We start from the raw sequence: 24,813 nt of genomic DNA, 5'->3' as shown, positions 1-24,813 counted from the left end.
GCTTCTTTTGTAAAGTACTCATCACTTCATGATTGACAACACCATTTTAGTGTTTGCTGCTACATTCCACTCAGGGACTGGAAATCACTTGTGCCCTATTCAAATATAGTGTGCTGAGCCCAAAAACTAATTTATAAAACAGATTAAGCACGCATAGGGATAAGGAAAAAAAAAGGCTATGAAGTGATCATGCACAAATAAGCATTCTTCAGATTACATATTAAAAAGTAATTATGACCATACAGAGGTAAGCCAAATCAACAGTAAAAGTAACTCCAGCCAATAATTTTCCTGTGTACCATAAAGTGAACATACATCTTACATACCAAAATGCCCCAAAGAATTCTGGTTCAGCCTATCTATTACTATCAAGACCATAAACCCCATAAATCATTACAAATGTAGATAACTCCAAAAGATAAGTGGAAACACACAGGGTCCAACTCCAATCTTAGATACAGAACTTTTGTCATTCCCTATATACTACAGCTATTAAAATTGGGAATTTTGCATGCATGAAACACATGTTCAGTTGTATGACCTTTTCTCTTCCTTCTACACAATGAAACTGAGATCAGAATTGGGTTTATGTATGTACAGCATGACATACAGGTAGATTACACTCAGCAACTGAAGAATATTTGGAATATTAATGAATGATACCCATGTATCATTACAGTACTATCTCAGAATTTACTTGCCCAAGGCTAGCAATTGCTCTGCTTGGTTTGTTATTAATATCCACTGCAGCACCACAAAGCCTGAGCTACTTTATACCATTGCACAGGAAATACGTGGACTCATGTTCTTTCTTAAACCTAACTTTTATGTTGTGAACAAAAATTATGAGGTGGCTGATTTTTTTGATAATTTTTTACAGAAAACTTTATGGAAATTAAGTTCACATAAAAATGCCTCCCTCTCCCTTTTACTCAGATAAGTAGCAGACTTACAGATATTAATGGGTGGCAGATGAAACCAATACTATAAAATAAGACTTTGCTTTTTTAAAAAAAAGTATTCTCAGGTTTGCCTTTTTTGAAAAAAATCATTTAAAATCTCAAGAATATATGCAAAATATAGATGTTAACATGTAACCCTGTATCTCTTGTCTATCTGTACCTGGAGGTGTATAGAGGAGATCTGTATCTCCTTTTGCGATTTCTTTTTCCTCTAATATATAATCTTACTCTTGAAGTATGACAAAGCATCTTCTGAATCATAAGCTTTAAGTATTATTTTTTCATTTAACATTTTTATCCTCTCACATTTTAGCTCTACAAGAAAAGATTCTAAAGCTCCTGAAAGGGCTTTTATATCAAGTGTTTCCTGATGATGACTAAACATGTCTGAAGGGTGTGAAGACAGGATGCACTTAGTGTGAGAAATCACATTTACACTATATCTGTCATACCAAAATCACAGCTGAAAGCATAGCTAGTTTATTATGAGAGAAAAGGCAATTCTCTGGGGCAGCCAACTATCAAAGTGAATCTGTGAGAGCATCAAACAGTGTGGGGCTGTGTGCTCCCCTCAAGTGCGCACCACCCATCTCTTGGTGCACAGGAATTGTTAACTTTTATGTAGCATTCCTGTTGCTGGTTAGGTTCAGAGGACAGCATTGCTGACTGTACAAATTAATAATGTACTTCAAATTTAGAGTATGGCATACTGAAAAAAATTACAGAAAAGCAACATTTGCATTTCTTCTGGCTACTCAAAAAGACTTGTTTGTATTCTGATTTTCAAATTATGGGTATGAGATTAAGACACCATTAATGCATGAAGTCATGCAGGTTTCACACTGTTACTCTAGACATAATCTTCATTCCCAATGCATACAAATACATACAATACATCAGTAGACTGTGTGGATAATTCAGTGTAGTAAACCTTTCATTTAGTTTTCTGAGCTGATAATTAAAATAACCAGCTGTACTGAAATTTGGAAATTATAATAAAAAAACCAACATTTTTTAAGTTTTCGATGACCTATTCTATTTCAAAATATAACTGTGAAAAATACCTTCTGTGCCTTCAGCTCAGATACAGACACTCTGCAACTGACTATGCAGCACACATCTGTCCTATTAAACTACTATTTCAGTTTAAAATAAATAATTATTGTAAGATGCCCTTAAACTATAAGCACCTGAATATTTTTGCTGCTAGCAGAGGTATCATGAAATTGGAAACTGATAGACAGGATTTTTGAAGGCGTGAAACTGAAGGGAGATGTTTTTCATAGAAGTTGTATCAATAGCAGTCAGAGACACACACACTTTTTCATACAAAAGCTTAAAAGTAGCACTTCCACAACTTGGAACTCAGACGTTTCTAGCAGAACCCGATATATTTAGTGTGCAAATTTCAGGAAATATTGAATTGTTGATCTTTCTTTCAAATTTTCAAGCAAATGTTACTTCATGTAAAGCCAACAACATTTAGGAATTAAAGCAGGAATAAGGTACTGGAGTGTACATCATTTTAAAGGATAAAGGGTTTTTTGGTGGATGATTCTAAGATACGTTAGTCCATGTATACATCAAGACTGATTCATTGGCTTGAAGGATTGCAGAAGGCTTCCAAATGCTGAAAAGATGGCTAGTCACCCAACTGTCAAGGTCATGAGGAAAGAGGCACCTACTTAAAAGTTTTTCAACATTTCTGATGAAAAAGTTCAAGAGCATGTAAGAAATCAGAGGATTACCTGATTTCCTGAGCCGTTATGAAAAGCTGTGTGGTTAACAATTACACAGGCTTTATTCTGTTCCTGAAAACTTCCAAGGCAAGCAATTAAAGGCTTTGTGGAAAACCCTCTCTTGTAAGAATCTACCAGCCTAAATGTGTTTCCATAAGTCCAAGCCATTGCTATGTGTAACACAAAACTGAAAAGTGAGTGAGAAAGGCATGGCTGTATTTTAGTTAGCTGGTGATTAATGTAGGTGCAGATTGATTTCTGGGCTGATTCTTGATGCCTAAATTCCAAAACAAAGCAAACTATGTATGAAAACTGCAATTGAACCTTCAAATTAGAATGGCTTTTATATGCAAGCATGTGGCTAGTTTAATGAAAACCACTGTAACTGCTTAATTACTTAAAGTCGATAGGTAAATGGCATGCCAGCTCAGGGCTGTGTATTTCTGAAATCAAAACACAATTAGTCCACTTGAACTAGAAAGTGACAGTCAAGAAAGGGAAGAACAGTACTGCAAGGAACCCAACTACGACATTCAGAAAGGTCTCTTATAGCAGTTATCTGAAGGAAACTGGACATTTCCTGTTACCTCTGCATACAAAGTAGTATGGTCTTCTACTGCATACACACTAGAGTTAGATTAATAAAATCATTTTCTGTTTGAATTGTAATATACTTAACCGTGATCCCAATTCTTCTTCTATTTACTTTAGCTGAGCCCTGGGTGATAAGTTACTGCAAGAATCTTCATTAAATCAGCCACATTCAGTTAAATATTCAGAACACAGAAAATGAAGACTGAATTTGAAAATAGGGTCTCTGTGCTGGCCACGAGCATTACAGCAAACCCTTACTCAGGAGTGCATCCAAATCCAATGAAGTCAGCAGAGATGCCTCAGTGAGAGAGAGCTTGAGGCCACTTACACAAAGAATAAAAAATGCCATGCAGGCTGTGTATCCAATTACCACAACGACACTAAATTTCTCTGAACAAACCTGAGTCACAGGTTAATTGGAGTAAACAAATTGAAAGGGAAAAGGCTGAATTTGTAATAAAACAATCATTGTAAGATTGGAAAATAACTTAGCAAGACCCTGAACTCTGACTAACTGCTTGAAAAAATGCAGTAAAATTCTTCAGTGTCTTGAATACCATTAATTGTCCATTTGGAGGAACACTAGCGCAGGGCTTGGAAGATCTGTGCACTGTCAGCCTGCAGCTTTTCATCTATTTTTGAGCAGGCATGAGTAAATTAGGAACAGGAACTTAACTGGCTGCTGTGAGGATACTTTAAAACTTGGAAGGTATGCTATAATATGATAGTAGAACTTTGTGCAATAGATATGTCATAGTGATGTTTCTTTTTGGAAATTTACCTGCTGATGTAGGACTTCTATGACTTTAATATGCAAATAATAATAAAAAAGTAGTACTAATAAAAACATTACAGCTATCAATAATAATACTAAAGCATGTCAGTAATTTTCCTGAAATTATGACTCTATAAAGTAGCAATTTTTAACATTAAAGTTGCGCTTAGAAACTTACAGTTTCATTGGAAAACAATTTCCGCTAATGGAAAATTCAAGTGAGGATCCTGCTTTTGCCTGCCTAGGAAGCTTCTGTAGGGTTCATTTCCTGCTTACAAAGAATATGTGACTCTAAAGTAAAAAATGCTTTTAAGACATGAAATTATTCATAAGGATTTCCATTTTCTAGCCAGCACTAATAATACTACTAAACTATAAATGGATTCACAATTATTCATAACGTAATCGGGGCTGAGATGCTGGTTAATGTTAAATTTTGAAGTAATCCTGGCTCTGTCATGCTCTGGCAAAGTTCACGGATCCAAGTACAACTTGAAGACTTCATTTCTAATTGGTGGCGTTGAATTAAAAAACTGCACAGTTATCCTGACCTTATTTAAAAGCTGCTGACATTCCCTTTACTCTTACAGAGCGTATATTTGTTTGGTAAGAAAGCAAAGGTTTAGATTCTCAGCCAGTGCAGTAGCCGTTGCATTGAGAAGAACAGGGCAGATTTACACCAGCAGAGGCACTGGCTTATAAGTTTTGCAGATGCTTACTGCAGCCCTCAGGAATTTTTTACTTTCTGCAGCAAATAAGCCCACTAATATCATAATAGTTCAATATGGCCAATAGATATCAATTCTTCTGAAAGTCTGGTGAATACAAAAAGTGTTTTTTAAATCTATGTCTTAAGACAGTCAATATCTTTAAAAAGTAGAGCTCCTTGTGAGAAGTGAGATTGATCTTCAAAATCATGTAAATCATAAACATTTGGTTAACCCACCACAGTCATTCCTAATACATTCCAAGAGTTCTGTAAATAAGAAAATTGGTTTTGATGATCACAGTTGCTGGTATAGTGAGAACTGACAAATCCATACTAAAGCTAAATGTCTCCTACAGTCTTAGGTGTGGAGTTGTTTATATGGTCACTTTCACATGACAATTTACTGATATAAGTTTCTTTAAACCATTAGCAACCACAATAACATATTTTTAAAATATTAGTCATTAATTAGAGAGTCACACATAACAAGGCTGGAAGGAATTTTAAGAGGACATCTAAAGTCCACCTCTCTCTGCCAAGGTTGCACCAAGTACATCCACTACAATCAGAATAATAAATACAAGAAAATAAAATTTAATGGGTAAAATATAAAAAGGGAAGATTAGTAGATCAAGTTCTACTTCCATTTTAATGCACATTTCAGTAGCAAAGAATTTGATTTCTGTAAGCTTCAGTTTCCTGGTCTAATAACAAGTTGGATTTATGGACAACAATACAATAGGAAGATTTCCATTCAGTTTGCTAAGTGTCGTAGACTGAGTTCACTGGAATTTGACCATAATGTAATCTTCCATTTTATTTCATTTGCCACAATTTCACATTATTAATATTATGCTCTTCTCAAACCAGCACCTGTTCTTCAGCTGTGCAAATGACTCCCTCTTGCCATTAGTTCTGCTTTGGATGTTGGCCAGAAAAGTTTTCCCTGTAAGACCACGGTATTTCCTACTGTCTACCAACCTCTATTCCATAAGAAGAGACTCCATTAACCTCAGAGAAATGCACGCCCTGAGGTGTCTTTCGCAAATAGTCACCAACCTGGCAGTATAACCAGCTGCATGCCCTGTGGCCTAATGGACTTCAATAATCAATGATGAGCTTCATGAAACTCTTATGTGTCATATATCTAGCATTCCTGTAGCACAATAAAAAAGATCCTGGAACGAGGATTATTTTTCTTGTCTTATTGGGTGCAAGAAAATAACTGCATAAGAAAATAAGGTATTCAGCCTTCAAATAAGAACCTTTCTATATAATGTATATTCACTGTTGCATTGTGACAACACTGCAGTGAAGCATAAGAGTTTGCAAACTACTTTGCATGCAAGCTGTGAGCTGCTTTTGTAGCCCTGAAACTTGTAACGTGTAATACTTATTTTCACAATAGGTTTCAAAAATATGGATGGCTTAATTACAGCTTTAAATAATGAAATTGCTTAATCATACTGACAGATAAAGCACCTGAAAGCCCCGATTATGTATTGTAGCTGCAGCATGTCTTTGTGCTGTCATGCTGTAACTTCAATGTGTCTTAGTAAATTAGATCCATAGTTCGTTCATGATGAAATAATTCTATTATAATCCACCTTTCTTGTTGCTAACTTGCGTCGAGCAAGCATGTCAGTTCAGTAACACTTGATGACTACAGTTAGGCAGCACCCTGTGTTTATTTTTTAACTGTATAACTAGAAAGCTGCTCAGTTTTGCATTTTTACATAATTGTTCATCACGTGCTTAGACGTACGCATTTCTAGGCTTTGCTATTGCCAAGAGACTATCCGGAAGGTACATCAATGGAAAAACACCACCATACTTTCTTCCTGAACTGCGGACATCCAGAAACCATGGCTCCAAGGCTGTAATAAACAGCTCATGCACATAGATATATGAATTTATATTTATTGATAACACATGCTATTTATCTCCTAACCTGCATTTGCAAGGATAAAGATGTCAGCCCTACCTTTGTGAAATGCTTTAAACACCGCCTGAATGCTCCAAAGCCAACCTGCTTTTCTTGAAAGATAAGAACATAAAGGCCCTAGGAAATTGCCCAAGTAACAGATCTTGCTCTTGAGCAACATTTTCAAAATAGTTTGTGCATGTTTTTTACAAAATCTGGTGGCATAACTGATAAATCAGGCACAGTGTAAAATATAAATATTAAAAATAGCCGATAAATAAGAAAACAAATGTGACTATTCACCTTCACATGCGTAGCTTGATTGGGAATTTCTGTTCTAGACTTCATATTTCTAGAGTTCCCAGAGTAGTGTAGAAACAAGGCAAGTTAACAGATACTTTAATCCAGCTTGTTTAGGCATATTAATAACTCCGTATCAACATATTCTCTACATAAGAAATTACATTGATTTGGGGGCCTTCCTACAGTATGCTTTAAGAGAGTAATACTTCTCATTATTTCATGGTGCTATAGCCAGTTTTAAATTCTTTTTCATTCTATACAGAATTTCTTTCCTGTTTTGTTTTTTTCCTCTGCTTTGATTTGATTGAAAAATGGGTGTCTTAAGGTCTAAAGGGCTTGCAGGTTGCAATAGCTCTAACTTCTAACTTCCCTAGGTAACGAGCATAACTACATATGTGAATAACATTTTCTCATGTAAAAGCTGAAAGACAACACATAATAGGTATCATTTTCAGAAGAGTAAACCTAGCTCATATTAAGTCTTTGGGAACAGTAGGCCAGCACAAACAGGTTTGAAAATCCTATACCATTATAATAAAACTGTCATGGTCAGAAAAATGAGAAAACTGCAAAATGCAGAATACAAATACACAGAAACATGTCCAAATAATTTCAAGTAAATGCAAATAGATAAATTATAAAATATTTTCTGCAGGCAGCTCGGTTGCTCCTTAAGGGTCATAGAAGTTTTACAGAAGCACAGAGCAGTCACTGCATTTCACACTGGGCTGGCCTGCAGATATCAGAAATGCACAAAACCAGGCCCATTTATAGGGAATACTTCAGAGCTGGCCCAAAGGAATTTTTGTATGTCATAAAGCAAGTTCTTGCCAGCCACTGTGATTTGTTTGTCAAGATTTTGTTATTAGCAGTGCTATTGCAGTTGTATTAAAAATATATATTAAACAACCTCCTTTCAATTGGAATCTCAAAGAATATTTTCAGCATTTATCAGCACTGCTGACTCGTCCTTGTGCTAGCAAAAGCTGTTTTGAAGCAAGATGCTGAATAAAAATTTGTCAAAATAGCATTTAAAGATGGAAACTGGTAAATAAACTGTATCAGAATAGACAGAGCTATAATGTAAGAGACTTGGGGTGCTGCGGATGCTGCAAAGACTTTTTAAGTCCTGAAATTATTTCATCTCTGTTGCAAGATTAGCACGATTCATTTAGCATTTATCTTTTACTGGCTCCGTAGGAAAATACTTAACTTACTTCTTTCTGCAGTTTCATTAAAGATGTATGCATAAAGCAGTCCAGGTCTGCATATCAACTTGTAAAATAAGTGATTAAGAGCATAAGAAACTCTTTTGAGCTTCAAGTAAAAATGAACAACTAAACTCCATCATAATAAAAAGTTAACTTTCAACTTCCATGTTGGAAAGTATGGGACTGACAAGCCTGAGGTCTTTTATCTAGAGGTGAAATTCAGTGCACAGAGATGATGGAAGCTTGCACCGTCCTATCTCTTCTGTGTACCCTTGACCCTCTAGGACTGAGAATACTATGTACTTTCCATAAATATTAACTCTTTTTCTTTCTCTCTGAGTCTCTCAAGAAGGAGGCCGCTTAGGGCTTTCAGAATGTGAATGATTGTCTTCTCAAAACTAGATGCACACAACTAACCAATTTCTAAAAATCCAGCATATAAGAACAACTTTCACTCATAAATGCTGTAATTTAGTGGAAATAGCTAATTTAACTAAGAAAAGGTCCAGATTCCAAATCCCTTTCATTTTGCCCTCTTATCATGTAACATATATTTCTTCAAAAGTCAGTTCCTGCTCTATCATGTCCTTGCACAGTAGCTTATTTTAAAAAGTAAATGGGAACGAAGGGCTTGGCTGGACAAGACTGCTTTCTACAGGTAGAAGGCCCTATTGTGTGTGGTCAGTGAAGTGGTTAAATGCAAATGGAGGCCTTGCCTTGATCCTTCTGCATCTATGTGCACACACAGAGATAGAACGCACCATATTCAGATTTATCTAAACCTCTTTCTCTAGTTCCTATTATGAAAGTAATTGTTTGGGGCTTTTCCACAATGAAAAGCACTGCAGGCTTATTTTGGATTATTCAAAGCAATTTATCTCATCTTAGAAAAGAAACAATAACTTTCTGCATGTTTATCTATTTTTTGCTGACTTAGAATGACTTCAGAGCATGCAGTGCATTCCCTGTTTTTAAGGGGATCAATAGCAATTTTGCCTGTGGGCTGGAAGACTATTTTTACGATGATAACATGAGTATGAAACAGAAAATAATTTCCCATTGTGAATAAAAACAAGTACATGAAAAAAATGTTCATCTCTGGCTAAGATCCCTTCTCCCACTCAAAAAAGTGTTCCTATTCTGTTGATTTAGGGGAAGGAAAAACACCTCTTGGCTTGACTATCCTCAATATTAGTATGAGAAATGTAATATCCACGATGAACAGAGTGTGAAATACACTGTGCATTGTCCTATTTAATGTGATGTTTTCCACTGTCACCAAAGGCTTGAATGCCTTGGTTCATTATTCAAACTATTATTTTGATTTGGTTTTGTGTGGGCTATAGAAAACAACAGTTAAAATGGACAGAAATTGAGGGAGAGAGAGTTCTCACTATATTAACCAGAAATGGGGAACACACAAGAATTGTCACTTCTTACAGCAGAAATTCAAGGATCAAAAGAGGTTTTTCCTGCAGACGACAATGAGAGGAAGGGGCACTAGTTTGAACCTTTACAACAGAGTTGCTAACAAAGCTCCCTGAAGTGATTTTGGAAATATCTTTACATTGAAAGAAAAAGAAGTGAGAAGTCTTGATTTTTTTTTTTTTTTTAAACATCTCTAGGGTGAAATTCTGCCCTTGTTAAAATCAATGAACATTTTCCCACTGATTTCAACCCAACTTCATTTCTAATATATATAATCTCATTATAAACTGATCTCTTTTGCAGTCCTAGTATACTTGCATCAAGGAATTTGACAAGGCTGGACATAGCACCAGTGGCTGAAGGGAAACGTGATCAGAGATGTAAGTTAAGTTCACCAACTCCCAAGTCTCCAAGGGTACTTTTGTGCTGTATGGAGCTCGGAAAGCTCAGGCCCCTACCTGACCCATCCCACGTGCAGTTATTTCCTGTGTGCAAGAGGAGGCTGTACAATCTGATCATTTTCTTAAAACCAGTCACGTGTCCATAAGATGAGCATATAGGCATATGAGCATCCCAATAGAAGGGAACCCTAAAATAAATCATCACAGCTTTCTAAGAAAAACAAAGAAACAGTTTTTATATTTCATATGTTATTCTTAGATGGCCCAAATTTATATTTGGCTGCCTAAATCATTCACTTAAAATCACATCTATGTTCCTACCCATTTGAGACAATTAGATGATGATTTAGGTACCTTTTACTGCCTTTAGTAACAAAATTTTTTGTAATAGGTTCTCAGGTTTAAAGAGTGTCTTACAGTTAAGTATGAGAAAAGAAATTATAAAAAAGTTGACAAACACATCATGATACACAATTTAAACCTGGGAATGGGAAACTCAGAAAAAAGGTCATGATTCTGAAAGAAAGGAAACACCTGCACTTCCGAGGAAATCGGAATAAGTAAAAGGAAGGAACCACCTCTAATCGGGCACCTATTGCAGTTGTTTGGGAAAATCATGCAGTTTTTATTACCCAGCATGCATTACAGACTTGACACTGATTTTCTTTAACATGGTTCTTGCCATACCTTTTCTTCCAGATTACTACTAATGGATTCTCTCACAACTAAGATACTTAATTTCCAAAAGGATGAAAGTGGGGGAAAAACCAAACTATATCAATTTCTTTTTTTCCCGTGTTTCTTATAAGTAACAAGGATACCTTCAGTTCCAAGTCTGTTACCTCTGATTATTAGCACTTTTTGCAGACTTACTCATCTCATGTATTAGCAGTTCAATACTAAAGGCACATACGCCCAGGGTTATGGCACTCTCAGGTCATGCATCCTCAGCACAATAAGTAAAAAATTAGCCTAGCAAAGTCCGTTAAGTTTAATGTAACAAATGGGGCTAAATACACTGAAAGCCATACTGAAAATAAATTCTTAGCTCTATGAACTTAAAGACACAATCTTCCCAGAGCTGACTTGGCAGCCACTACTATGTGAAGGTTTCAGACACTTGCTATGCATGACAGTTATGACGGCTGCATTGTATCACAAGGCTTCAGATGCACTGCTCAGGTGTAGCTATATAAAATGTTACGTGACTCCTTGTATTCAGCCAAGAATGGAGTCTGCAACTAAGATGTGTGCCACACCCACCCGCCACAGAAATAGGATCTGGAGAATTAAATTAAATTTGGAATGACAATAAGCTCACATTCTTGGTCAGTGCCTTGAAAGAATGAGTAGTCTCGTGGACTAGGTAGAGCCCAAAGCAGCTGGTATAATAAATTTCACTACTCTGCAGTAAGAATGATAAATTATTTCACTAGTTTATGTTTCACCCTATTCCAAGGTCACCGGATTTCTCTCAGCAAAAACAAGCTATGGATTGTTGTCACAATCATAAAGCGAGCTCAGCAATAAAGTACTCTGCCACATCTTATTCTACTATGTCTGTCCTTGGTACCAAACCTTGAACTGTCTTCTGGAGTCATATATGCAATGTCGTCTACAGCATCCCATATCGCAGTGCAGTGCAGACAGTGAGAAACCATACAACAGTCAGGCACAGCTTAATTCCCCTGCTTTTCTTAAAAAACCCAAGGGATCTGAGGATATGTCACTACAGAATGAACAGTTCTGAAGATGAGATTTCCAGAGGTATTTCAGTATCTAAATATGCAAATAATCGACTGCTAGGATTTTCAGAAGTGTCTAGAGCACTTAATCTACTTTTGAAAATCTAGCCCTAGCTTCTTTTCATATTGAGATCCCAAGGAGTTTGCAGTGGGATGCTAACTTGCTTTTTGATGTGGTTTTAAAATATCCCGTGCTTTCTAAGGTAGACCAGTCTAGGTAGATAGTTAGAAGTTGGCATAATTTTACTACTTTGAAGTGAAAATTTCTGACTGCCTTGTCTTCAAAACCGTGCAAGTTCCTTACCAGCCCATTATTCACATACGTTTTATTTTCAGTTTCTTTTAATTTACTGTACCATATAGGCCAGATAGAGCATTGAAGAAGAGGTAAAGAAGCAATCTTTACCAGGTCCCTTCATGACAAAACTTACAACAGTATCACCATACAATATAAATTAATCATCATGGAAGTCTGGTTACACAACCCATAACAAACTTTATTTATACTTTAATCTTACTTTCTTTTTCAGCTAGAAAGAGCAGTTGAAAATATACTGTGGAAATCAATTGACAGTAGCTGAACGAAAGGAAATGAATGATGTGACCTAAAAAATCTTTTCTATCTCTAGTTTCCATCATGTAGGAGTTTTTAATAGCGGTTAGGAAGGTTCTCCCTTCAGTGCCCAACTGCAGCTCAACTTTCCTGTAGTGCTACAATTTGGGAGCACATTTTAGGTTACGCAAACGATTATCGGCAGACAACAATGAAATACACAGTTTAGAACCAAACAGTAGAAATGAAAAGAGTTAATGTGTCAAGCACTACTTTGGACTGCCTTTAGTATATGCTTTTGCTGAGATGGCTTCAACAAAATAACTTCTCTCCAGAAACATAACTCAGAGTATAATCGATTGAATCTCAAAATATCTCCAAGGACTTATTCACTCATCTCTAGTGGAAATCTTTGCGTTCCTCTAGGATTTACATCACAAACAATGAGTTCCTGTCACCAGATATTTGGGTTTCTACTTAAATGTCAGCTGAAGATGTGAGAAGTTTTCTGCTGGTGCCACTCCCCTGGGTTTATTAATTTCAGACAAAATCTGTAGACTGGCCCAAGGTATTCTTTATCCCTTGTTAGATAAAAAATAGCACTTGTACTTAACTAGTTAGATACACACACTCTTAGCATGTTGTTTTGAAACAATGCACCCTCAAATTCATACATATTTCCCAAATCAACAGACCACACAGAAGTAGATTTCCGAGATCAGCAGCACTTTCTGCAAGGAAATAATACTGTCAAAATAGAAATATGAAGAGTACACATTGCTCATCAATAACATGGATGCTAATCAAACTCCAGTGCAAGGCTAATCACACACAAAATTTGGTTGATATGAAAAAACAATGATTCAGGATACACTGTCTTTTTTGTGATACTAGAAAGAAAAAAAAAATCAGGAAGTTGTTAGCATTCCTCTACTTTCTTGTTTATGCCATTTTTCCTGTCTATTTTTTTTAAAGTATGCAAATGATGTGGAGAAAATAGAGTAAGAATAAAGTAACTGTAGATGGCAATAGAGATGAAAAAGTTATTTCACACAATCAAATACGTCCCCTGTCAATGGAAAATTATCTTTGACAGTACATTTTCCAGTATTTTGTCATGGCTAAGTTACAAAAGTTACACACAAATTTCATTTATTGAGAGGACATTGGCCCTTTGTCATTGTAAGGATATAGAAGTTGATTGTATTCAACTTTCAAAGTCAAAATACTTTACATAAACTTTGTATTATCATTAATTTAGATGCTTAGTATACAGTTTAGAAATACAAATCCATCTTCAGCACTCAGAACAGCATTATCTGAGGTGACATCAGTTACACATGACTTGTAATCTTCAATATGATTTAATGTAAATTTATCCCTTTCTACACACTGTAAGATTTCATATTAAGCACAGCAGAAACTTATTCCAAACTGGTTAATGGAAATGAAAAGCAAGTGCTATGATCATCACATGGTTTCTTACCACATTCATCTGATAATCACAACAAAGATCATCTTTTTGTATGCATTTTGAACGTGAATTAGGAAAGTAACCATTCCTGTATCTACATCTTCAATATCATAGTTTGGACTCAAAGACATGAAGAAACTTGCTTTGAGAAAATACTACTTTGCTGAAATCTGTCTTCTTTCATCTGAATGATCCTTATCTTGCTTAGAATTAATAAATCTATGAAAGGCAACTCTTATCTCTTTAATAATAATTTCCTTGTGATATACGCTTCATAATAAGGAGAAATTACATACAGAACAGCAGATGAAAGTAAGTCTGCAGATTAGATTTACAATATATTACAAATGCCTTTCTGTGTGTCAGCATACTCTTTATTGAAAAGGTTTCCATCACTTTGTGCTGATAAAGTAGATTTTTTTTTTTTTTTTTAAATGAAAAATAGAAAACTTTTAGGGAACTACATGCAATGTTATGTGTCTATCCATTGCTGAAGGATATTACCTCTACTTACCGTTTAAAATGACTCAATTAAAAAACCCTACTGTATAAAATGACTCAACCAAGTTAACTCATTTATCTCTTTTTATGAGGATCCCAATTAGAGTCATAACAGTTACAAGTTGCAACGTAATTGCAATAGACTTCCAATTTCCCAAAGCAGTTATGCTAGGATTTGGGTTGTTCTCTATGATTTCTAAAGGGGATGAAGAGAAGGATGGGTTACAGATAAGAAAAAACCACAGGTACCTGATCCAGTTTCCAGTGGAACTCTGCAGGACGAAAGGTGTCAGCCTGATCGAAGTCTTTGCGCAACAGAAATACTAATCGGCAGTTGTGCACGTACAGGGCATAGTGATGTCGGTTCATCTCTGAAAGGAGGGACCAATAACATCAGTGATCTGAACTATCATCAACACTTTTGTTTAGACGAATGTGTTTGAAAGCAATATACACCTAAAAGACAAAACCCAACCAAATAAAAGACTCCAAAAGAATTGACTTTTCTCAATATCATGGATCATTATGGTTCCCAGGGAAGCCACATGTGGGAAGCATCTTCATGAATTATGACGTATTAATTTTGTTTATGGAAGTGTTATGTTCAAACTAATAAATAAAATCCAAATCAATATTGAATCTAACTAGTTTCAGTGAAGAATTAGAACTGTTTTTCCCAATCTAAATCATAAAACAATTAAACCTAATTTAATTATTTTATCAACCAATTCCTATAAAATCTACAGATGTGTTCACAGAGATTATCCAAGAAGAGAACCAGTGCTTGAAACTTAGGTAGACATCAGTCCCCTCAATAAGCTATCAAGTCAGCAATGCTTAGAGTGGCACCATCCGAGCTTAGTAACTTTTTTCCCAGACCAGATTAAATGGGGAGAGATGGTAACACTCTACTAACTTTGTTATGCTCTTTGCCTAACATTTTTTCAATACACAGTCTCACCTGTCTTGTCAGAGTTGCAGAGAATAGTCTCTTTCTCAGCTCTTAATCCTGGACTAGGTCCATGTTTCATCCACAGAGTGATGGTGAATTGATCAGTTAAATTCTTCGGGACTATTCCATCTGGGATTTTGGCTCCTTGCTTTCCATCAAATTTAAAAATCAAGTCATTGTTATCCATGAGAAGCCCAGCTGTCCAGTTAGTTGTTGCACTGGGAGATGGTAACAGGTCAATGGCACCTGAGGAAGCTCCTGCAAATGACATATAATGAATAACATGATGAGAGACTAATGAAAAAGCTGTGAAGATTAATTTAATATAGGCCAGGGTTCCGATTCACACTCTTTAGATTATTTTTACTACCCAAATGGTCCTACTAGCTTCACTGTCAAATCACATACACATTATAAAATACCGACCATAGTAAGCCAGTAAGAGCTCTCTAGATTAAATGTATTGCACAGAAAACTATAGAAAATATTTTAAAGTTATCTTTCTTGAAACTTGTCATTATTTTCTAAAATTCATTAATGACATTTCCTCAGTTATTCCAAGAACTGCTAAGACTAAAACCAAATTCTCTACATCCATCTGGGAAGCTTTACATCTTCCCTCTCTGACAGCATGGAGATAACATGGTATGTGGGGATGATGTGTTGCAAAATACAGTACAGTGGGGATAAATGTAGGACAAGTCACCTAATGTTCAGTAGACAGCCATGGATATTCACAATAACGTTGGTATGAACGTCAATACATACAGAGTATTCACCTTAAAACAGATAATACCACTTTAATGCCGGCTTCTGGCAGATACCTGATGGTTGTAACTCCATGTGTTCTTGTCTAATGATAGATCCAAGACTTTTAAGTGGTACTCACAATTCAGATTAGTGCCCCGCCCCCAACCCAAAAGTAAATCATTAACAAAGTGGTCCCCAGCTACACCGTATTTGTTTGTTAGAATTAATTGGGGAAAAAAAAACAGAAATGGAAAACATGGTGGTGCCAAGATCTGATAAAATAGCACAATTCTTTACAGCTCTGTGTTTTCTTACAGCTTAACAATTGTCAGAAACTTTTAAAAACATGTAATGAGCTACCCAGTGCCTCGTTTAGCTGCTGAAAGATAGCATTTAGCAGAAAGTATGCTTCCCAGAGCAAAAAGCACAAACAATCTTTGTATTCTTGTTGATGCTTTGTCAAGTAAGAATATGGTGAACAAACTGCAACTGCATAAAAAAATCCCACACTAGTAAGATATCCCACCCTCCTTCAGCATCCAAGGAGAGAAAAAAGATCTCAACTCTCTGCAGGAGTGCAGAATTTTAAGCCAAGAGTGTGTGGAATTGTATCCTATGGGTTTTTAAAAAAGTATTATAGTAATGATACGAAAACATTCATATCATTCAGTAACTGAATTTCTTAAGACAATTCTCCAAAATTTATTATTGTAAAATGAGGTTATTTTGAAGTGATAGTAATATCAAACCTAACACCTACATGTTTAGAATTTGAGCACAGAGACAAAGTGTATTTATTTTATAAATTGTAATTCTGGATAATACACCACACTGCATTGCTTAATACACAGATGTTTTCAACAGGAATACATCAAAATCCATTTATCCAGATGACACCATTTGTGATAAATTTTCTATTTTTTTTTTTAATTCAAGCCACTAAAAAATAAAATTACTTGCACAGGACACAAGTAAAACCATAATTTTCTCAATCAATTTCAATTTTTGTGTTAATTTTTATGGTCATTTTTTAAACTTACAGAAGGAACAGAAATTGCTTGCACCATGGTTTATATCAAAGGAAATATGCTTTTAAATGCTTGTATTAGGTAAATTATGGGCTCAAAGAAGCAGCTTCATCCCTCACTCATTCTATCTACTCTGGCCATAAAAATTTGGAAAGATCTATTTTTTCCACTAGAATGAATCTGTGGGAAAACTCCAAAATGGAAGTCTCTCATATTGCTTGTTAAACTCTGTTTCAGCAAGATGCTCAATTAAACTACCTTATTTTCCCAGCTTAAGGTCAGGCTTCTGTAAGAGCATTTGGGTAATCAGTACAAAGCTCAACAGGTTCTACTTTATTTGCCCATATTTTTATGGAGATTTATGGGCTACTTTGGAACCTCATCCTGTTAGCATGTGTTAATCCTGCTCTGAGAACAACTATTGGATTATGTGCTTGGGAGATTTAGCTGAAAGAAATCATACTGTTTCGATCCTAATAAATCCGACCAGCATCCCAAGCTGTTCAGCCATGTACATACACAGACCTGGAGCAGTACAAACAGGATGTATCTGGAGGTATTCCCAGAAGAGTCTTATCATGCTACTGGATCAGTGCCCTTCCAAAATGTAGTGGCTGATGCTCTTTCCTTCTAAAATGCTTCCAGAATAATGCAGGAGCCACTGCATTAAGCACGGTTTTGGACTGGGACCCCTGAGGTACCCCTTGCATATTAAACTGCTTGTTTTCGCAAGCAACTTACAGAGCTGGCTCCACCTCCGCTCCCCACCCTGCATGTTCATGCTGCAAACTTCCTGCCAGGGTAAGCACGTACTGATGCTGCTTGCTGAATTGGACCAGACTGCTGGCTTAGGTGGAAACTAACCATCCAAATAAAACCAAGCCCAAATGATTACTTTTCAATCAGATCAACAACTTTCTTTGAGCCTTCTGCAAAACTACACAACCCAGGATAAAGGAGAGAGGGCAGGATCTACCCTCTTAGCTGGAGCATAGCCTTGAATCTGATACTCAGTGTTTCCGTATTTCAGTTTCCCGTCTGCCATATGTGAGAATTAGCAATCCCATTATTTTCTATTTTATCTACATTTAGAGGGAAAGAAGATGGCACCATAGCCATCTTTCCACCACATTCTAAGCTCCTTAACTGATTATTTTTTTAAGTGAGATTTATTCTGGATATGTTTTTGCAGCCCACATTGTGTCTTTTATACATTCTTCATTTTTTATTATTGTCGGATGACAAGGTGAAAAAATGCTTACTAAAATGCTTTGAGGCACAACACTAGTAACAACACTAGTAACTCCTTGACTTTAAAATGACTCAAGCATAATATAATCATTTAAACTGCCCACCTTGACCATCAAAGTGAGTACAAATCACTGGGTTACTGAAAAGCAGACTTAAACCATCAGTCATATAAAAAAAATGAATTTTAATGCACTGTCCCTAGCATCTGAATTCTGTAGATTTCCAACAGATAAATGAAGAAATGAGCATAGGATTTATAAACTGGGTCTTTAATTATAGAGAGACAATCTTGCATTTTATATGGCACAGATGAATATTTGTATGTGATCGCTCAGTTCTGCACTCTCTGCAATCGCACAGTGCTTTACTGGTAGAAAAAAAATCAGGGTTTTCTTCCTTTTCAAATAATTTATTCATCCAACCATTAAATACAATAAGGTCATTTCTGTGAGAAAACTGATTTCCAGAAATAATTTAACCTGCTTTCATAAGAGTTCTCTCCAAATTAAGGATGGTAATAACTACTAAATATCAAAGTGTAAGCCACTCCAAATGCAATTCTGATGTAAAGTTCATTGTCATTTACAACCTTTTTATCAAAGTCCTATTACAAGTTTCTACACTACCTGTTCTTCTCCATGAAGATATGGAAACCTTGGACAAAAAAAATATTCTTTCAGCAGTGAGAATTTTTCCCTTCATTTACATATACTTCTTACATTCTGTTTATTTTCTCAAGTGCTTTAAATTCTGTTCCTTCATGGATGTGCTGAGTAAAAACTGGAAGTTCAGCAGTAATGTAGACAGTACACCTGTCCACCTGCTCAAAGGCTGCCTGCAACTACTACAACGGCATTGAGAGACCTGCTGAAATGTTTTTGATCGTTCTGCTTTTCACCAGCTTAGGCCTACACATGGTGCAGACAATGAATTAATATTGGACTAGTATTGGGAAACATCTAGTTTATTCAGGAGAAAAAGAGAAAGACTTGAAATTCTCTTTTCTACTGCTTAAGTATCAGCAGGTACAGTAGTCAAGCCACACTCTGCAAATTGAATCCCTTCAACTTTTCACAACCTTCCTCAACTAAGGAATTTTACACCAGCAGAAGGTATCTACTTTCGGTCCTACACTTAAAATGATAATATTGTCGGATACAGTTGCTATTAGTGTTTTATGTCAATGTAATCATTTTGGTGGTTTAGATCTTGTACGTAGTGATCTGCCCTGAATGATTGTGCCATTTGCAGTTCAAGTCTGTAACAGGCATAAAGCAATGTTCTTTTTGCTGCCAATACAGGTTCTTAAAGGAGGCAAAAGTACTTGACTTTAGCTATAACATATATATTTTTATTAAAACACTAGTATTTTATGAAATCAAATTCCCGATAGGTCACACAGCCTTGCTCAACCTCTCAGTTTTAATGTCATTAACATGATGAAGACACATCTGTTGGCAGATGGGTTTTCTCCTGCTTTTCTAGGATCCCAGTTAGTTGGATAAAGATACAGGATTAAAATTATGGTTGTTCCTGTAATCTTAACTAAGCAATTTTCAGGTTGAAAATATTCAGATTTTATGAGAATGTTACTACTCCCACCCACCTTTACCTCACTTTGCTAATCTCCACAGGTAATTGGGAATCGTACCTGCAAACTGTTTTTCCCTGGGAATTGGCTCTCCATTTTTAATAATTTAGTAACACTGGCTGAAAATTTTAATTTACAAAATTATTTCTTAAAGATTAGTGTATTGATCTTAACATATCTGCAACACTGTTGTATGGTTATCAAAGCAAATGTAAGCCATACAGCAGAGCACCCCAAACCAAAATCCATGCATTTAAATGGAAAAAAGTTGTACATTTGCTACTGTAGCTCAGACAGGAGCTGGGTAAAGAGACATTTTGGAGAAGATGAGAATCAATGTTCCACACCATCAGGGCTTCAGGTGAGGACTGTAAGAAGACAGGATTTTAGAGGAGGAGGAGAGACAGCAGATCTCAAAAGGCAAAAGATAAATGGCTTAATGTGTGGCCATTGCTTTGCCATACACACAATCTTAAAGTCACAAAAATACAGCAGTATCCTCAAGTATTTAATCTACCTTTTAAAATTAATTTGCATGTTTTAGACCAAGTTATAAAAAAGCAGGAAGAGAGAAGAAAATAATTAGGAAACATTTTTCCACCAGGATACCTATTTTCTGAAATTCATGTTTCTTAAATATTTTTGCTCAAATGGTTGCCCCATATGTTCCTTTACTTTTTGTTTGTTTTTACTGTGGCACAGTACTTAGCAGCAGAACAGAAAGCTGAGTCAGGAAGACTGAAACACAAGATGGAGATTCAATTCTCATCAAATCCTGTGGTCTTCCTATGATGGCAAATCTATACCTGAAATCTCACTACACTGTCACACCCGTATTAGTAGTAGAGGGAAGAAAGAGTGAGAAAGAGGTGGAATGAGGAAAGAGAAAAAATAGAGAAGGGAAGAAGAGCAGGAGAAAAAAAAATTAAAGCAGGGAGAAGGTATGACAAAGACTGAAAACAAATGCAAAAGAAGAATGGAGCACCAGTCAAATATCACCACTCCTTTCATTTTTATTGCTACAATCCAAAATGAACCAGCTGAGCTAAATCCATGTATTGCATGCTCACAGGTCACAAGTAACTGGTGCTTTATCTAGAAAAATATTACTATTATATCAACTGAAAGCCATATCCATACCACATAATTTCTGCAGAGATTTTTCTGAGTACGTTTCACGATCACAGCCCTTTCCAATGTAATTGGTCTGTAACTCAATGGTGGTATGTACGGAGGAAACTGGTCCATCACACGTTTCTAGATGAATGTTGGGAAACAAAGGTATGCTGCCAGAACCAGGCTTGTACTCAATCCGTTTGTTCCAGTCTGGAAAAAACCAACAAAAAGATCCGAGAGCGATTAAAAAAGGGAAGGGAGTTATATAATTTTAAATGACATATTGTTCTCAAAGGTCACTGTCTAAGACAAAAATAAGTTTTTGAACTTAGCATCAATAAGTTACTGTCCTAAAAAAATTGGATTTTGCCCCTCTTTGTAAAAGAGTGTCAGGCTCAATTAAGTAATACTACTGCTGCTAGAGTCACACAAGCACGGGGTACATACATATCCTGACAAGAAGTGCTAATTGGTGTCAGTCTGGATCTCCAACATCCATGTCCCTGTGACAGACTACAAGCTAGCTCTACAGGCGTGAGGCTGTCTGCTGTACTGAATTTGGTCGGATTTGATAGTTTTGTGATACAGAACAAATATCTCCAAGGACCAGGCTATATACATCAGTCTTACTGGACTGTGACCAAAAGCAAATATAACACATCTGTAGTGCCACTTCTTGTCTTCAAATGTCTTACTAATTTTGTGAATTATTAATGACAGAAAGTTACACCTGAAAGGACTACTACGCTTTCAGTCAGATCTGACTAATCTGTGGTTTTGCTTATGCAGATGTCTCACAGCCCACAACATTTAAAGAGTCACCTGCCTTAGGCAGCCACCTAGACGTGCCATACATACCACTATGCTTCTCAACTGAAGCGTTTAATTTTTAAATCCAATTAATTATGGTGTTTGCAACCTGCTTCAGAGAAACACGCAGCATTAATTAAAAACATGTATTTCAGCTATCTTTACAGTTCATATTTTCATAGAATCATAGAACGGTTTGGGTTGAAAGGGACCTTCAAAGATCACTTAGTCCAACTCCCCTGCCATAGGCAGGGACATCTTTCACTAGATCAGGTTGCTCAAAGCCCCATCCAATCTGACCTTGAAGACTTCCAGTGATGGGGCATCCACACCTTCTCTGGGCAATCTGTTCCAGTGTCTCACCACCTTTCTTCCCTATAGCAAATCTAAATCTAGCCCCTTTCAGTTTAAAACTGTTACCTCTTCTCCTGTCACTACAAGGCCTTCGTAAAAAGTTTCTCTCTGACTTTCTTATAAGCCCCCTTTAAGTATTGAAAGGCCACAGTAAGATCTCCCTGGAGCCTTCTCTTCTCCAGGCTGAACAACCCCAACTCTCTCAGCCTGTCTTCATAGGAGAGATGTTGCAGCCCTTTGGCCATTTTTGTGGCCCTCCTTCTCCTCATTGCTCTAACAGGTTCATATCTTTCTCATACATTTTAGCCAACTCCAGGCAAGTTACCATGCAACATAAATAAGAATGCCACATTAATACAGAGATGCAAATACTTAAGTATTTTGAAGTCACAAAACTATTCAGCTCTGCTACCTAATGTGTACATCTGTATATGTGTGTATATCTGTAAAATTTGTCAAAAGAAGTACTCTTGCATACACAACTGAAGTTTCTCTGACTTTTTTAGTCCTAGGTAAGAGAGGACTGCATAAATGGAAAAATGCTAGGTCCTGGCAGTCAATGAAATCTCTTAAAGCAAATGGACAGAGACATTCTTTCTAAATATCAGTGGAAGGAAAAGTAATAAAATATATATATATATGCACTCAGTAGGTGAAGGAGTTTGGTGTTTTTCAACAGACCTCATTTTCAGAATGCTTGAAAAAAGGCGCTCTCTCTCCCACCATCTTAAACTGGATTAAAAATTTACAAGAAAATCTGAAAGTCCATGCAAACATTTTGAAACGTAGAGCAATCATTAGTCCAGAGTCCAGACAAAGGAGATAGGATGCTGAGACACTGATCTGCATTTCAAAATTCTCAGATTTTCTTCATTATTTTTAATCCAAATGGTAATCATGTAGCATTTTGTTCTCAAGAGGAAGCTTAAACTTCATGGAACATTCTGAAAGTATGTTTAGTATCTATTTTTACTAAAATCTTTAGGACTTGTACATCACTGACTAAAAGACAACTATGACTACTTTATTGCCTGTGCACACATCAGCTGAGTTGCTATTTCAGTAGTAATTTTCAGGTAATAATATTCAGCCGATTCATTCCATATTAAGTTAGATTTGATCTGCAGTATTGCATAATTTGTCTGCAATTGTCAACTTAAACAGTTCCCTTAGACTTTCAAGTATCATATAAAGTACCTCATTACAATAACAGATATCTGTTCCCTATCCATTCCAGAAACTCGAGGTTAACATTTTTCCAGTCAAACAAGAGCACCAAATTCTTTCAGATACTTAAGGTAAAAATAAAATAATTCGCTGGTTTGTATACAAGCTAGTAATATATGAATATATGATCTTTATAGTCTCTTATTCACCAGTTAAAACATTATATACCTCTACCCAAAAGGAAAAATAAAGAGAGTCTCATATGTATCTGAAACATTTCTATCTCAGCAGCTTTCAGGTTTCAGCCACTTCTTCATTTCTCAGCTATATCAAATTAACCGGCACTGATGCAAAATATTCATCAGTGTTTGTGAGATGTGACTGAATTATTAACTGTAAAATATCCGCAACTGCACACTCACCTCCAGTTATATGAAGAATGTCTTATAAAAAACACGCCAATACTCACAAGGAAGAATAATGGAAGACCTCTGTTTCTGCCACATGAATGTCCCTTGGATTGGAAGAGGTGTTTCATTTCACAGTATTACCTTTCAGCTTGGCAGAAATGGTAATTTGTACCCAGAGATCATAAACCCTGAACGTTCTAAATTACTCACATTTTTCTCAGCTCTAAATTGTAAAACATCAACTAGACTTGAACTAGTGTCTTTGTACCTTGGTCCCCTGCAGCGTCATAGACCAATCCTCATCCTAAATCCCACTAGCACTTCTTTCACTGACTTAGTGCAGATTTAGGAAGTCTGCCAAGGAGTCCCTCTCCATGCAGAAGGCATTCCCAGGCAGGCACGAGGCAATACTGGAGTATAATACAATCCTGTGATAGCAGGACAGTCCTTAAAGGTAGCAATAGCTCTGATACAAATCAGCTGGCTTATTTATATAGTACCTGTCCCCACGGCATTTCAGCATCCCAGAGGTGTTGAAGCTGAGGCCAGCACGTTCTGTTATCTCACCACCAATAAAGTCAGTAATGTTGGAAAGTGCACAGAGTTAGGACAAGCAACAAGAAGTGGTGGCAGTGTGAAGAGCTTATTGTGAGAAAAACCCAAGTCTTTCATTTGATTTTGAATGTGGTGAAGATCGTTATTTTTCTTTCTCCCAGAATAACATCCTGTATTGGACACATTCAAAAGATCAGCACCATCTCCTCAGGAATGTGGTGGCACTTTTTCAAGTCCTCTAGAACTGACTCAGAGGAAGAGTTTTATGTAACCTGAGTCTACAAAAGCCTCTGAATTTCAGATATTTAAAAACTGTGTCTTAAAATGTGACTCATGTCTAGGGTCATGCAAACAGTCAAAAGATATATAATCCCATCTGAAATGGTAGGTTGCGCTAGATTAGCTAAACTCAACCAACATGGTTCCTCCTTTGACACAAACTGTCATGAGACACCACCACATTACAGTGCAAACTTAGAAAGGTAAGCACCGTCTCCCCGGTAGAGGCAG

At 36.4% G+C, this 24,813-nt stretch overlaps 1 protein-coding gene across 1 annotated transcript in view; it reads right to left on the bottom strand.

Annotated features, from left to right (window-relative positions):
- CLSTN2 (calsyntenin 2) overlaps nt 1-24,813 on the bottom strand; it is a 195,810-nt gene that overhangs the window by 51,162 nt on the left and 119,835 nt on the right. Inside the window, exons 5-7 of the mRNA XM_050902833.1 lie at nt 21,032-21,217; nt 15,281-15,529; nt 14,569-14,690 (exon numbers count right to left, since the gene is read on the bottom strand). Of these exons, the coding sequence (XP_050758790.1) occupies nt 14,569-14,690; nt 15,281-15,529; nt 21,032-21,217 (557 nt within the window). The remainder of the gene's footprint in view (nt 1-14,568; nt 14,691-15,280; nt 15,530-21,031; nt 21,218-24,813) is intronic.

Source organism: Gymnogyps californianus, chromosome 10 (genome assembly GCF_018139145.2).
Source record: "Gymnogyps californianus isolate 813 chromosome 10, ASM1813914v2, whole genome shotgun sequence".
NCBI classification, from domain to species: domain Eukaryota; kingdom Metazoa; phylum Chordata; class Aves; order Accipitriformes; family Cathartidae; genus Gymnogyps; species Gymnogyps californianus.
Note: the sequence above shows the minus strand (reverse complement) of the source record. Positions and strands in the feature narration are given on the sequence as shown.